At 34.1% G+C, this 17,290-nt stretch overlaps 1 protein-coding gene across 1 annotated transcript; it reads right to left on the minus strand.

The window, feature by feature from the left end:
- Positions 1-3,904: 3,904 nt before the first annotated feature.
- LOC107601485 (opsin-5-like) lies at positions 3,905-16,707 on the minus strand. The gene is made up of 7 exons (XM_016293670.1): positions 16,320-16,707; positions 13,610-13,761; positions 9,849-9,968; positions 6,553-6,723; positions 5,574-5,908; positions 5,248-5,492; positions 3,905-4,147 (listed from the first exon to the last, which is right to left on the minus strand). Exons 2-7 carry the CDS (start codon positions 13,728-13,730, stop codon positions 4,084-4,086), a joined length of 1,056 nt encoding a protein of 351 aa, XP_016149156.1. The 5' UTR covers positions 13,731-13,761; positions 16,320-16,707; the 3' UTR covers positions 3,905-4,083.
- Between the last annotated feature and the right edge of the window lie 583 nt (positions 16,708-17,290).

Genomic DNA, 17,290 nt, shown 5'->3' on the forward strand with positions numbered 1-17,290 from the left:
TTTTTCTTGACCACAAAATTCACATGTATACGAAATATGAAGCTTAAATCTTTCCAAAACATGCTTAGCAGGATAAATTCGATGAAAGTTGAACTGCAACATACACGCACACACACACAACATGCAGACGCAGTGGTGTTCAGTAGGGTCACACTATAAATCTGTTATTCAAAGTCTAATTTAAACATTAAAATAAACAAACTTTTTCATTTTGAAAAGTTTGAAAATGATTCAGAAATATTTTAAGATTCTGCACTATTTGTATGATAATCAAATACAGATTTTTATCTGAACGAAAGGGGGTAGAGTGGGGGGGGTGGGGGGCTTATTGGCACAGTGGTTAACCAGAAAAAGTAAAAATGGCACTTCATGCCCCAAAGGTTGACGACTCCTGCCCTAAATATGTATTTGTTTTATTTATTTGTTTTATTTAATAACTGATTCCTAACCCTAATTTTAAAAATAAAAGTCTAATTTCAGTTACTGGAGACTTTTTTTTTAGTGTTTTCTTTAAATTCATATCTGGCTTGGTGTCAGAAATTTCTGCGCTCTATATTTTATTCTAAAATTTCTTAAAATACCTAGCTTGCCATGAGTTAGTTGAAATATTTCCTCCCTGTTGGGTTGCAAACACTTGACATTTACGTTGGTCAATTTCTTGTCAAACAGCCTATACTTAAGCAGTATTTGACTGGAAATATTGGCAATCAGACTTTTTTTACCATCTTTATACATGCAATTCTGTCCAGCCAAATGAGCACAAATACAGCTCAAGTGTTTAAACAAACTTTATTCACTGCTTTGATCATTATTGTAGATGATACACTGACATTAATTTGTTTGACATGGATACACACAAATGAACTCATGAATTTTAAAGTTATAACAATTATAGATCCAACTATTTGATGAGCACAATAAGCAAATTTCGATTAATTTAACATGTAATTATAAATAGATGACATAATTTGCAGGTTTACAGTAAAATGTGAAATCAACTCAGTAACAGAGAAACTATTAAAACCCTGTTTACATATTGCTAACGACTTCTGCAGTAAAATTCTACTCTGATGAGGTTAAAAAAATGTTAAAGAGAACAATAATGGATCAGCATGTATTCTGTACTTGCAAAGGAGTTATGACTATATTAACAATATACCGAATGTCTTATAATATTAAGATATTATAGATTTCTATTATAGATTTTATTACTATTTCAGTCTACGTTGAATATTTGTAATCAGAAAGTTAATGGTTGTTTTCTTAATTTCTTCTATAATACAGTTGTTTGATGTAATCAAAGTGCATTATGATCGTACACTGTAACTTCAATAAAAATAATAAGGGTTGTGCTAACACCTCTGCGACAAAATGCTGATATCCTCAGGGCCTGAATCAATGCATTATATAAACTGACGAATGCAATGGCGTTTTGAAGTTGAATGCACCAGAACAATAATTTGTAACTGTATGTTGTGACAGTCTTTATTACAGTAGCAGAGCCCTAAAAATAGTATAGGGGTTATATTGTGCCTCCAGCTTGTGAAACATGCAGATCTTTGGTATCCTTCGATCTGCCAGCTTTATTTGGCTCCCAGATCACCTCTTAGATTTAGAACACTTTAGTCATCCCATTTTACATCAATTCACATGCATTTTCTGGTTGCTTCTAAGTGCTTTCAGGGACCATATGTGAAAACCATTTTCTTAGGTTTGATCAAGTAAAATGATATTTATAGTAGAATAGTCTATTCTATCATTTAATGGTGATTTCAGAAATTCCTGCTTCGTTAAAAGTGACTTTTTTTTGTAAGGTTTATCAGTCTTATTCATTGACAAGCCTGTCAGATCTGATTGAGAAGGATAGCGTATCCTATCTACCTAAATGAAACAAAGACATGATTAGTTTACCTTTGGTTTCATTACTTCTCACTTTAGGTTCAATGTGCTAATCACTCATACTCATACATACTATATACTGTACAGAACATGACATAATTAATCAAGCAGCTGATTAAAGCATAAGATACATGAAAAGGCTTTTAATTCAAGTCTCACTTAAAGACGACATGAGAGGTGGCTTTTAAAGCTTTCACTGGAAATTGAAGGGTCTTTTAGCGTATTGTCTGGTTGTTATTCTGGCTCCTGCATGCTGTAAACCGCATTACGACAAGGACAACAGAAGGCAGGCAGTGAGGCATCCAGTGCATTTGTTACTTCCTGCAACTGGGGCATTGATTTGCAGGGGAAGTCACCCTCTCTGTCACAACGGCATGAAAGCATCAGAGAAAAGATGTGGGAATTATATTGAACAGCTGAAAAACAGGATAAACTGCTGAGGGAAGTCCAACACCATAAGGATCAGCTACCAACAGACTGAAAGGATTTGAAGTACCTTGGGTAATACAGTTGTCACAGGCTCAGTACACAGGCCCAAGATCAAACCATGCATTTGCAAGTTAAACTTTATTCTAGAATTTGTCGATAAGAGCACACCACAAAGCCACTCATTTACACTGAAGCTAAGGACCTTTGTAAACAATTGTCTGAGCTACATATGATGCATATAAAAAAATAAATCTTTCATTCAAAAATATTTCATTTACTCAATTGTGGCTCAAAGCTTTTCAAATTGTGGTTCCCTTATTCAAAATGTTTTTTTTTTCTGCTGAAAAAGAAAAAAATCTGAATAGTTTCAAAGTCCACTTTCATTATAAAGTTAACCTGGACATTCCGCTAAATATTTTGCCTTCCAAGAAAAGATATTTCTGAACAATTCGCTTTTGTTTATTTAGTTTTTATCACTGTTCACTGTAAAATATTATTCTTCAAAGATGTAAAAAAAGATTAATGGATACAAGAAAATACTATTTCAGTCCATTTCAAAATGTCATGTTTAACTCAGTTACTTCTTTGTAATTAATTTCTTCAACAATTTTTGTAGTTATAATATATCTGTCGTATAACCAAACCTCCAGTTACAAAAATCGTACTGGTTGCCATTCAGGTAAAACAGTGAGCTGCATCAAAATAAGTTTAACCTATTTAATATTTAATACTATTTAGCTATTATTGTGCTAGCATTTTGTTTTGAGTATTTACAAGCTTCACTCTGATAATAAAACACCATTATACCGTGAATGTTCGTTTTAGGTCAACTCATTTTCTGACATAAGCTGGTCTCGGTTATTTAAAAAAAGAAACATCTAACATTTTGTAAACGCAGCTTGCTACAGTATTACCTGTTAGAACTTCCATTAGTTGTCCAACTTCCACAGAACATCTACAATATTTCTGGAAAACGTTTGACCTCACTAGTACCTGTAAACAACTTATCTTTACCAACTGTTCACTTTCTTCGTTTAACCTTGAGAGGCTTTCTGCAGGTTGATAACATGCAAAAAGGTTACTATATAAAAAGAATGTTAAAATGAGTTAAATGTTTAAAAATAAAATGAAGAAAACATAAAAATTCTTAAGACCATGGACTGAATATTTGGGGAACACCTTTCTATGTAAAATTTCTTATGTAAGTATATAATCATTGCACATGCCCTGAAACCATCATGCTACGTCTGTTATAATAATGTAAATGAAATTCAATAGTCTCAATCAGTGCACATTTAATTTGATAAATAATAATAATAATAATAACATTATGCACTCATGTCGTGTATACTGTATATAGCTATATCTATATATTGTTGTTTATCTGTGACCATGCTGTTGTATAGATCTGTGTGTGTGTGACCGGTTTCAATAAGATACAATAAACTGAACACAGACTTGTTGAAAAGCGATGTCACTTTAGACTTCAAGCAGATGCTTTAAACATTGTGGTTCTGAGAATGCTGGAAAATAGAATACACACAAATACATTTTTTTTATTTTTTTTATTTACCACTTAATTCTTTTATACACACACAGATCAACTTAAGAGATGTGTTTGCAGAGTATGTGAAGTTGACGGCAGTAGGACACAACAGCAAAGTTAGGCGGGTGTGAACTGTTGATGTCTAAATTGCACAATAACAAATTGCCCAGTGTCCTATCACAGGCCCATTGTGAGTTCCTGTCATTTCCTCATATCTCAACTGGAACTTCTTTGGCTGGTCTCTGTTTCTGGGAGGCAGAGATGGAGTAGAACCTGGGAAAAACAAGACAGCTGCATTCAATAGTCTTCCGTCAATCAGTTGTTTTTTTTACATTCAGCCTAATCAAGTCATACTAGATTTTATGTCAAAAATCTTTCCAATAAGCGTTTTAAAAATTAGGTAACACTATTTTACGGTGTCATTGTTAACGCACAATGACAATGAACATGCAAATGCATCACATTCTTGCTGCATACCAACAAATCTATAAAGACAGATGTTTTTGCATTCAGAATTTGTTTTAAGAGCTCTGCAAAAACAAATTTGTAAAACAACTACTACTATATTGAAATATCAGCAGTAAAAAAAAAAAGATTTCATAAGAATACGTGGTCACTTTTGCATGGCATAAATGGAAAATAATACACTGTGTATCACAAAATCTACCAGCAAAGGCTAACAGGGCCAGGCTAACCAGCTAAAACTTGATGCATGCATCTCGACACAGGTAACCGTTTTTAATTGACTTAAATATAGTGTCTTAACACAACACTAATGGAACAAGACAGACAGCAAGATGTGGCACAGCAGCGAAAATCATCCACCCACAGTGGGATATATCCATTTGCATATTGCGTTTGATTCATACACTCTAAAAAATGCTGGGTTATATTTAACCCAGCATTTTTTAGAGTGTAATATGATGATTATAGTGCAGAGGAATAATTCATGAACATTTATATACATGTACCCAAGTATATCATGTTCTAAGTAAAAGTATTTTAAAGGAATAGTTTGCCCCCCCCAAAAATGAAAACTTACCCTCAGGTAAGATGGAGAAATTGGTGGAAATTGGAGAGATTTAGCATTACATCAAAATGAGAGTGCAAACAGCTGATAAAAACATTACAATAATACACAGATAATTTTGATGGCACCCATTCATTGCAGAGGATCTAATGGTGAGCAAGTGATGTAATGATAAATTCCTCTAAATCTGTTCAAATGAGGAAACCAATCTACATCTTGGATGGCCTAAGGGTGAGTACATTTTCATTTGGGGTAAATATTCCTTTAAGGATGTACATATATAAAAATGTGACCAGAAGCCAGTGCATCCCTCATTCCTCTAGAATTTGAACGTTGCACATACCTTGATGTCTTGTAGTGTTTCTTTTTACTCCAAGCTTGAAAGCAGGATGATTTTGCACAGTTCTTCTTACAGTCAATGACTTGATATATGATTGGATTGTACATAGCAGAGGACTTGGCCAGCAAAGTTGGCACAACAGAGACTGGGATAGGCACTGAATCAGGCTCTCCAAAAGCAGACACCACTGATACCACAGCATAAGGGATCCAAGCTATTAAAAACCCTGCGCAGATCAACATCGCCACCTGGAGGATGCAAATGAAACCCTATAAAAAAATGACATGGCATTTCCACATAGCATTTTATGATTATTAAAACACGCAAACCTTTGTCAACTTCATCTCCAGGACGTGGTTGTTCTTGTTCCGTGTGTCGAAATGAGAGACTTCTTTGGCTGAGGATTTCACCTTGATGATGATCATGACATAGGAGAAGACAATGATGCAGGTGGGGAAGATGAGGCAGAAGAAGAGCATGCACATAACAAAGCTCTGGCCAGACACCGAGGCCTGGGCCAGCCACCAGTCCAGTGTGCAGGAGGTGCCAAACGGCTCAGGTGCGTAGTTGCCCCAGCCCACCACCGGCATGGTGGCCCAGAAGGCAGCATAGATCCACGTAAAAACCACAGAGAGAAAGGCATGATGCCTTTTGAACCACGCACCTGATGGCAGAGTAAAATGATGTTAGTAAAGCTAGCTAGACAGATAAAACAATAGATAGAACGACAAATTGCGATAAATACAGAATGACAGATAGACAGACAGATAGAAAAATAGATAAAACAACATAGAAATACACAACAATAGACAGAAATACAGAACAACAGAAATAAAAATAGATATGACAGACTAACAGAATAAATATAACAACAGACAGACTGACAGATACAACAGTAAAGAATGACAGGTAGGCAGATAGAAATATAGAAAGATAGATTAACAGATTACAGAAAAATAGAGAGAACGACAGACAGATCGAATAGACATAACAGACACTGACAGATAGATATAACTACAGACAAATAGAAACACAGAACGACAGACCGAAAGACATATACAGTAGAACAAAAGATAGAATAACAGACAAATAGAACGCCTGACAGACACATCAATATACAGTGGGTACGGAAAGTATTCAGACCCCCTTAAATTTTTCACTCTTTGTTATATTGCAGCCATTTGCTAAAATCCGATAGAACAATTGATAGAATGACAGACAGATATAGAATGATAGATAGAATGACAGTCAGACAGACAGACAGAATAAACATAATCACAGACAGACAGGTAGGCTAATTTTAATTACCATATTTTAAATAACAGATCTTCAAGTAGCGGTCTAAGCTGACAATCGTCATAGTAATGAGACTTCCGCATCCGAAGAAAAAGCCGGCCCAGCCGTAGTAGCGGCAGCCCTGCCAGCCAAACAGCCAGCGATGGGAAAAACTAGACAATATGAAGAATGGCTTTCCAGTGACTGACAAAACATACAAAAAGAACTTGATGTTAAACAAGCCATAAAAAGTTTCATAAGCAAATATCACTGAACAAACGAATACTTTTGTTTTACAGCAAGCTCTCAGAGGGCAATTTCTCACAGAAAAACTGGGAACAACCAAGACCGCCTGAGCAGTATCCATGTTTTGGAACAATGACATTATAGCTAAACTATGCATAGTAATGCTAGCAAAGAGTCAGCAAATGTGACCCTGGACCACAAAACCAGTCTTAAGTCGCTTGCAATAGCCAAAAAAAAATTATCGATTTTTCTTTCATGCCAAAAATCATTAGGATATTAAGTAGAGATCATGTTCCATGAAGATATTTTGTAAATTTCCTACCGTAAATGTATCAAAACTTAATTTTTGTTTAGTAATTTGCATTGCTAAGAACTTCATTTGGACAACTTTAAAGGCAATTTTCTCAGTATTTATTTTTTTTTGCACCCTCAGATTCCAGATATTCAAATAGTTGTATCTCGTCCAAATACTGTAGCGTATTTATGATGTATAAATCTCAATTTCGAGAAATTGACCCTTTTGACTGGTTTTGTGGTCGAGGGTAACAAATGACAGATCTTCTGGAGAAAAATGAAAGCCTGCCTTCTAACTGCATATAAGAGAGGAAAGAAGCACAGTATTTAGGAAGTGCTTTGTAGGATGAAAATATTAAATCTTGTGTTCCTGCTCGATACTCGTAATTAGAGGATGGTGATGGCAGATGTTCAAAAGTTCCCCAACAAAGGAATTAATATACAGAGCTGACCACGCAGTATAATCAATGTTTATTCATGTTCACATGTAATTAGTATAATCCAAATAAAATAAGATTCATGTCCTTAGAAATAACATACAAGAGCGCAGCAAACTGCAAACTATAATTCCTGATGTTTCTTAAAATTTTGTAAAATGTTAAAAAGATTTCATATCTTTTTTATAATTAATATCTTTGATGACTGTCTATATCTAAAATACCTAAATTTACATTTGTTTGACATATGATGCAGATACTCATTAATACATACAGATTACATATATGTTGACAAAAAATGTGGAAGAGTAGCCAGAGGTGGAAAGCACACGATGACCTGAAGTCTGCGTAAATGTGACGCAATAGAGTAGTCTGCCATGTGCATGACTCCTGGGAAACAAAAGCCTTATTATTTTTTACTTATAATCATATCTGATCAAATTTCTTGTCCCTCATGCTCAAGCTATAGCTGACAAGCACAACTTTTCGATGTAATTTACTTTCTCCCATCCCAACTAATATACAAAGGCAGCTATAAGTAAGTAAGCTATAAGTAACTTTATGAGCTACACAGGAGGTAGTTTGTTCTGCAAATCTTAGAAAGTAAGTGTTTAAGGATGATGGCGACTTCACAGATTATGCAGATTATTACAATAACAGTACATGAATAATCATGTAATAACACCCAAATTAAATATTCTTTAAATATGAACTAATGAGTTCAGGCATGTACTAATCAAGAACTAACAGTCATATGAATGCATGTGTGTAACAAACATATACTAACATGTAGTCAAGGTGGACATTAATCACACATGAATTCACACTTGTGCTATAATTAAAGCTGATTATTTTAGCTTGATTAGTACATGCCTTAATCATCATTACTTCATGTAATATTTAATTAAGGCATTAGTAAATGATTATTCATGTACTGTTAGTGTAAATTGTTACCAAAAACGGAGCTATTTAAATGAAAATTGAGCTGTAAGCAGCATGTAATACTTTAAGAAATGCTGGATTTATTATCAGGGGTCACTGCTCCCCTGAGGAAGCGACACTAAATATCCACTAGGTGGGGCTAGAGTACAAGTATGAATACAAATTTGTTGAAGTAGAGGAAATCTTTGTTATGAAGAAGGAACAAAGGCCAGCACATTGGAATCAGTGGTTCCTTTTTACTGGGGTACAAGCCCCAATGAAGTACCTCTGTGCCCCATTAAAAATGTACTGATAAATTTGTCAAACAATGGAGATTATATTATACCAATTTAAGAATAATAATTTCCCCTGACAATATAGTGTTACCTATATTTCAGCAAACATGTGGTGTGTGTTCTATTAGCTGTTTAGCATTCCAAATTTGTGAACGAAACACACTCTAATCAATAACCATAAGCACTTTATGTTTGTTTTTATATATATATATATATTAAAACTAACATAGTTTTTATTTTTTCTTGTTATATGAAGGTCACATTAATAAACTCTTGGAAACTTTACATCATGCTGCCATCATCTTTCTAAATGTATGTTAAATATAGATATTCCTGTTTTGATTCTTACTGTATAATATTAATAGCTATCATAAAATATGAATTGTTGTTTTAAAAATAAATTATGTGATCTAAACAAAGAGTAATGAAAAATGATATACTGTTGGTATTTAATCAGTGACTTTAACACAAATTGTAATGCATGTACTTCATATCCACAGTTGTTGTGAAACATGTTTTAAGAGCATTTTCTACAAGTCCTTATTTACAAAAAGTGCTTATAGTATACAGAATAAATATCTACAGTAGACTTTATAGCAAAAAGTCCAAAAACACACTGAGAGAGATGTGTTCATGACAAGTAATGTAGTATTTTAGTGACTAAACACTAAAATAAGAAAAAGATGACCAGAGTAAGCTGAAGGAAAAGAGGGTCAATCAAGAAATATTTGATCTTTTGTTCACTTTTGTAACCTTGTGTCTTAAAATTCTGTGTATGATTTATACAGATGCATCAATTCAATAACAGCAAATAAATCAGTAAGTTGGACAGTGACAAGTATCATAAAAGAGGCACTGAATAACCTTAGCTGCTTTATTGCCATGCTGTCAACTCAGAACATAGTGCCCAAAGCCCAATACAAGCTATACAAACTATACACAGAAAGATTTATATGTATCTTCAACACACACACGAAGACAGAAAATCCTATAAACAACAAAGAGATCCTTTCAGTTATCTAATACATCATTTCACTTCTATTTCACTTTATAAATATGAATTCATTGTTGAAAAGCACATCTGACAGATGAAAACAATATTTCAGCAGCATGACATCAAGTCAGTCAAACGCACCTGATATGCCAAAGTCGAACACAGCTAGATTCAGCATCATGAACTCTGGTGGCTTTAACTTGCTCTTCCGTTTGATGGTCATATATATGACATAACCATTTCCAGTGGCTGACAAGATACCTGTAAAAACATAAGACAAACTGTAATACTGCATGTTTTCTTACAAAGATGTTACTGCACACACAATACATAATATCTGGTGGGTAATAATAAATGATTACCTTTTTAAATAGTGAACACAACTAGATATGATGTGCAGATTGATGCTGCTTTTAAAATATAAAAAGTGTTGGACCTTAACAGTCTTATTTAAAAAGCCTTTTTTATTCTTTCCATTATATTCAGTCATTTGTATCAGTTTGTGTCGCAGGTGTCTGCGAGTTGTGTATTTGTTGAAATACAATGACTGCATATTAAGACTCCTGTTGTACCAGTTATTTTAGAGAAGTAATAAGAGTTGAAGGTTACAGGTTATCCCGTTTCCTAGTGAAAGGGCAAAAAAAGGTCACTAAGACAAAAGAGCAAAGTGATAAATTAGTCTTTTCTGGTTACAGCCACATACATTCAAATGAAACAATGTTCCCATTCATGTTATTCCTATTTTCTCTCTTTTTGACCTGGATTACCACATAGGTGCCTGCTAAAATGTATTTGTCTGAAAAGAGCTTTCAAAAATTAAATAAAACATCTATTACTCAAAATCTTATGTTCAATCCATAATGTCCAATGCCCCTTTTTGAAAATCAGATTTCCAATGCAAAGGTCATTGTGAGTGCCACATACAGTAATTTCACATCTTGTCCTTTTGTGTCAGCTGACTGATGCAACATTTCAGAGAAGATGGTTTATTTCATGTGACTATTCAATGAATTCTTTCACTTTCCTGTAGTCTGCTGTTTTCATATGATCATGAATCAATGTGCATGGATCACGCACATTAACATCACTAACAGATACATTTTACGCTCTTAACTGGACAGTCCATCCATAAATGAAAATACTATCATGTTGTCCAAAAGTTATACCTACCAAATGACCTAAACTGAACCCTGTTGATCACTGGCATTTGTTGATCTGTATGTGTTACTGAGAGTAAATGTCTATTGCAACACCTTCTGACTGATCCCGTGATTCAAACAGAGGAGAACAGACTGTGAAATACAACAAGGAAGAACTATTGATTCAGACTTTTCACTGAATCACACACATCTTTCAGGTCAAAAGACAATTTCCATTACATGGAAATCTCGGCAAAGGAAACTATCTGAATAATAAAAAAAGCGATGCAACGTCCTTCAAAGAATACTTTTAATACCATGGTTGCTGATGGACGACTGGACTAAATGATGCAATCATGGACATAGCAATCATCCTCTTGGGAGAGGTCATGTCAGTTAGAAATTATTTAAAACTGCCCTATTGAAAAATAAATATACTAAAATCTATCTGAAATACATTTATTTTATGCTAAGTATACTATAAATACATTTACATATTTATGTACTTAATAAAAATACCCTGCATTTTTTTTTGTATACTAAACTGGTATACTTAAAGTTTCCTAAATTGGAACAACTAATTTTGTACTTAATGCACTTTAATTGTGCAGAAGTAGTGCTGAAGTCCAACTAAAGATATACTGAAGTATATTTGATTGTACTAAAGTAGAACTATTGCAAGTATACTTCAGGTATACACTTGAAATTTCTTGCATTTAAAGACCGATAATATTCAAACATCATACAATCCTCATCAAAAGTGACATTAAAACACATTTTAGGCTTAATATTAAGAAAAGTGCATTGTGCACAAGTTGTTCTCCAAATAAAGTTTAAGTATAATTTTTATATCAGTAAGTCTTGAGCGATATGTCAGTAAATATGTTAAGGGAAAGTTACAAGTCAAGTTTTGGTTCTTTCTTAAGAATTCAGAAAGTGTTTAGCTTTAACCTTCTGCACCTTTTAGCCTCTCTTTAACATTTCATTTAAACTGATAACTTTTTCAATTCAGAAGGAAAATACATGTTGGCAAATAGGCATTCATAACGCCTAGTGTCAGTACAGTAACTGAAAAAGCTCTATAATGTGCTTATATATTTTATATGTACACAGGCTACTATTGTTAGACAATACAAACATCTTAAAATGAAATCCATCAATTCATAAATAAAGCATGGATCTTGCAGAATCTTTTCTCTTTTGCCAGAACACACGGCAATGGTGCACACATATTTATTAAAAACAAACTCATTAAATCCATATTCAGTTTAGTTACAGTTCTAGGGTGGGCTTTATTCATAATGAACCATCAGGGTTTGGACACATTGTTTTAAAGATTATGTCAATGTGTCTACTCCCAAGACTGTTCATTAGCATGTAGGCCCTACCAACCAATATCCTCCTGACTACCAGGAAAAAACTGTTTTGTGAATTTAGTATTTTGTCATGTTATTACACTGTTTAGAGCATAAGAAAAAATTTGAAAAATAAAATTTTTGAAAAATGATATTTTATTCAAATGTTATGCCATGTCCTCTGTAGAAGAGATCGGAACTTTAAAAAGTCCTGTTTTTTAAGAAATAAAAAGACATGAATAGACATGAAAAGGCAAAAACAGTGGGATGTTTGTTTTAATCACAAATCAATTTTCATTTTTTATACCAAACTTCATATAAAGACGATTCTCAACTACGTTATGAAAGATATTTTTAAAAAACATTTTTCTTTATGCAAAATGTGTGTAAAATGGCCATAAACAAATTTTGTATATAATGGAAATGTATCTATAAACTGTATCTAATTTGCATATTAATGTGTTTTTGGGGCAACATGGAATGAACAAATAAGTGCAAAAATGGGAGTAATAATTAGCAAGATTTTCATAATAATATCTAATATTGAATAGGAATATTGATACATACTTTTTTCTCTATTCATTTGTTGTGTCTCCCAAAATGTGTAATAAGCATGCTTTAAGTCCTGGTGTCCTCTACAGTGGACGGCGTCCTGTTTCATAACAGAAGGTCATATTTTGATTTGAAACCCCATAACATTTTCAAATTACAATTCAAAAAACAATTTGAAAATTAGTCAGATTTAAATGATAATTGCAAAATATTATCATATTTCCATTAGGGTGTTACATTTGATCACTAAATGAATGTCAACCATTTTTAAAGACCAAAGAGAGGGAGTGGTGATGGTGAAACATCCAATCATTCGGTATCTCTGAAAAGCCCTGAATGTGCTCTGTACAGAACATCCTGATTTAAAACTGTGACATGTAACGTCTCAGAGAAATCACTAAAACATAATGTCCTCTACAGAGGACAAAACTCCATAGCTGGTAGCCAGGAGGATATGACGTTAAGTGGTTCTTATGAAAGGCTGTTATATGTTCAGGCAAGATTACGTAACACAATAACTGATTGCAAAACCTCATTCTCTGACATCACTGAGAGTCAGTAAGATATCTGGTGCTTTTATCATGTCATTGTTGGTAACTATTTTATAATGAAAATTTCAGTTAATTAGATTCACTACAAATACTTGTTTAAAGACATTTTACCAGACAAACTTCTTAAAATCAACAAGAAATAAGTATAATCATACCCACTAAAACTCCAGACATTCTGCTGTAACCTAAATTAAATATCTGAATTCAAATGATTATTATTAAATAATTATTTCTGATCTTATCCATGACAATTCACATGCTGCTAATAAAGAACTTTCTCATGAACAACCAACTTGTACACTTACCGATGATAAGGATGTAGAACGCAGCCACTATGTCTGCCTCCTTGGACAGCTTGGAAGCAAAGGGATCTCCTCGAAGATGATAATGTGGGACGTAGCCCAAAGGGATGGTCTCATTCTCCATTAGTGCCTTACTGAGGAGTGTGATTACTTTCCTACAGAATAAAAGGAAAATAATTCTAAATACAAAAATGAAAACAGAATCATCCTTGAACTCAGTTTGAGACATAAGCTGGAGGGGAGCCATATCTAACAGCTTTACAATTCAAAAACCTCCTGCCAATCTTCTGAGGCTCCAGATTAAGCCCTACAAACCCTGTCATCTCTTATCGGCTACCGTATGAACACACTCCATATCCATAATCAATACATACTGAGTCCTTGAGTGCATTCCCAGGAAAAAATTTCATGTGTAAGGAGCATTAAGATACAAAATGAACATATATCACGATGTGCACTATTACATTTTGTGTGTGTGTGATTTTTGCACCTATATCCATCTGTCCTGTTTATACCTTTCCAATGTCGATCATAGTATATCACATAAGGTTGCTAATTATTGTAACAGCAGGGGTTTTCTTTACACACATTTAGGGATGCACGATATATCGGCCACCATATCGGTATCGGCCCATATCGGCTCATTTTTTCTGTTATCGGTATCGGCCTGATAAGAAAATTTGAAGGGGTTTTCTTTACACACATTCATTCATTTGCCAATTCCATTGGTAATTATAAAACATCATGCAGTTGCATCGAATTAAATGATCAAAATGAATTAAATCACAGAACAGAAAAGTAATACTGCAGAAATCTGGGTCCTCAAGCGATACCAGATAAAACCACTTTTCTAGATTGCACAGGTTGACCACAAACGAAGTTGCTGTTAATCAAAATGTATTTACTTATTTATTTAGACTACTAAACTGCCTATAGCCTGCTTAAGGGCAGTTCTTGAGAATTGTTGAATTTAAGTATTTATTTTGTTTAACATTAAAAAAAATTGGGGAATAAACCAATTTAGTTCGTTTTAGTCCGAAGACAAAAGAACATGTAGAAAAACTGCGACATCTGGATTTTTAAACAACGCTGTGTTTTTGTAAAGATGGCAGTGTGTCTTCTTCCCGCCAGGCATTTTAGGAGAATAGCAGAACAGATTACTAGTGCAATAGACATACTTCACAATAATTGCTTTCCATTCCAGTAAAGTTACATTTGATTTTGTAGCCATGTTACATTTTTGTTTTGTGAATTCAGTATTTGCCTCCACTATATAGACTGTTTTTCAAAAAAGGTGAGGTCATGTCAAAAGAATGCTATTACTTGGCAGTGGCAAAGAACACCTGACAAACACCTCAAAACAAACCTGTATACAGCCGACGACAATTATTTATCTAAAACCAACTGAAACTAGAGCTAAAATGAACACAGTATTGAGTTTCCTATCACCACTGTTAGTCACTTTAAAGCTTCTAGTGGATTTATGGAGGGAAAAAAACAGTAGGCTTAACTTAATGAGCATTCACTACACTCTCTGGTGACACACAGCTTTTGCAATCATCTCCCAGGAGATCAGAGGTGATGCTGCATCCATGTTTTAGTTAAAGCCCCTGCCGCTGCAAACTCGTGTTGGGAAATGTGTGAGGTTACTAAACAGTGAATCCCCTCCCCAAAATAAGTTTTCTAAATAATGAAATTAAAATAGACTTTAAGTTCTAAGAGATGATCACTTGATGCATGCAATAATCATTTCAAAGCTGTCACATGACAAGTCAGTTTTTGAGTTACATAAAAAAAGATTCTGATGTGAAATGACCGAACCTCTTAGAACTAAGACGAGAAATGTGACTTGCTACAAATGCAGTGAAGAATAACTGCTCTTTTGTTGGAGGAATCAGAGTGGGTTGCTATTAAAGCGCACGTCTGTCTGATTTAATGGTTTGGATGGATGTGATGGCTGTATGTTCATTCACGTGATGTTTTATTGAATTCTGCTCAAATAAACGTACAGAACCACAAGTTATTACAAACATAGAAGTCGATTTCTGTATTGTATTAAACATGATCCAATTCCCAAACAATTATTAATATCATATCTGACTGCTGAACTTTGTGCAACATCAGCAGATGAGGCTAAATCTTGCACTTACTTTAATGCTATGTGTTGACTTTAAACAACTTATTTTCATATGGCAATGTTATTCTCCGCCAATGATTGTGCAATAACAAACTGTATCTGTCAGCTGTAATGATGTACTGAGCATCTTAAAACAGAGTATCGTTCATTTGAAAATGCAAAGAATGCTAAATCTTGCACTTACTTTAATGCTATGTGTTGACTTTAAACAACTTATTTTCATATGGCAATGTTATTCTCCGCCAATGATTGTGCAATAACAAACTGTCTGTATCTGTCAGCTGTAATGATGTACTGAGCATCTTAAAACAGAGTATCGTTCATTTGAAAATGCAAAGAACAGAAAAACTATATAAAGCAAGACATTGGGACAGTACAATTTGAGCAAAATAAATCATTCAATCGTTAAAGTTTAAACAACAATCCTATCAAGTCTTCATTTGAAACCTTTGTTCATTTTAACAAACGACAGCACAAAAACAGACGCAACATGTGCAAGCAACACAACATTACTAACCGCATGGAAAGCGCTCACAATGATGCCAACTAAACGTTTCCCGGAAAACTAACGCTTACCTTGATATAACTCTTCAACCATCCCGATGGATTTGAGCACTTTTCTCTCGTCTGGAAATGATCCTAAAATTGAGTTGGTAACTTCTCCATAATAGACGTTTTTAAATCGCACGCGCTGCGCCGCATTTGTTTCCTTCAGTTATTAAACGCTTCAGCTGAGCGGCTGTCGGTCTGGCTACTTCTTTCTGATGGTGATGGACCTGGTGATGATAGTCGTTGTTCAGCACGGTCCTTCAGAGCTTCACTGGGAAAAGCAATGAGCGGTAATTAACAAGAAAGTGGAGCTCGGTTTATTACGATAAAGAGTGGCTGGTCAAAGTAAGCGGCGACTAAGAAATCCACTCAGTGTTGTATACGGCTATTGACAGTTCACATGTTGCACTGACAGTTCTATTCTGTAAAGCCCCGCCCCCCATGTGATAGACCTGTCAATCATGCCATCATGTGTTTACATAAGTATATAAATCATACGGATGCACAGCAATGTGTAATACTTTTCAGTGTCCTTATTAATCATAAAATTATAATAATAATTACATTATCATGAAATGTAATAACAATGTGTAAGCAATAACCGCAAAACCATAAAATAATTATTTTATCATTAATTCATTGTACTATCTCTTACATTTTAAAACTAAAAATTATTTAAAAATGCCAACTTTTTACACGTAATTGAGCGGGTTTTAGCTGCTAGAAACAGCACAAACCAACATACTAAATATACACATTTTCCAACAAGTAACAGCAGCCATAGGTGAGCAAATAATAGAAAGTATTGATTACTTTAAATATCTCTTGCTGACAGCATATTCAACAAGTCCTTTTTTAATGCTAAAGCCTCAAACGAAGCACAAGCTCCACTCTTCACAATGGTAATCTCCAAAACTCCAACCATGCAACTCGTCTAATTCCCAACACAACAAAACATGTAACACTCACAAGTGTCTTTTTTCTCAAAACACATAAAA

Source organism: Sinocyclocheilus grahami, unplaced genomic scaffold (genome assembly GCF_001515645.1).
Source record: "Sinocyclocheilus grahami isolate Dianchi unplaced genomic scaffold, SAMN03320097.WGS_v1.1 scaffold306.1, whole genome shotgun sequence".
Lineage (NCBI taxonomy): Eukaryota > Metazoa > Chordata > Actinopteri > Cypriniformes > Cyprinidae > Sinocyclocheilus > Sinocyclocheilus grahami.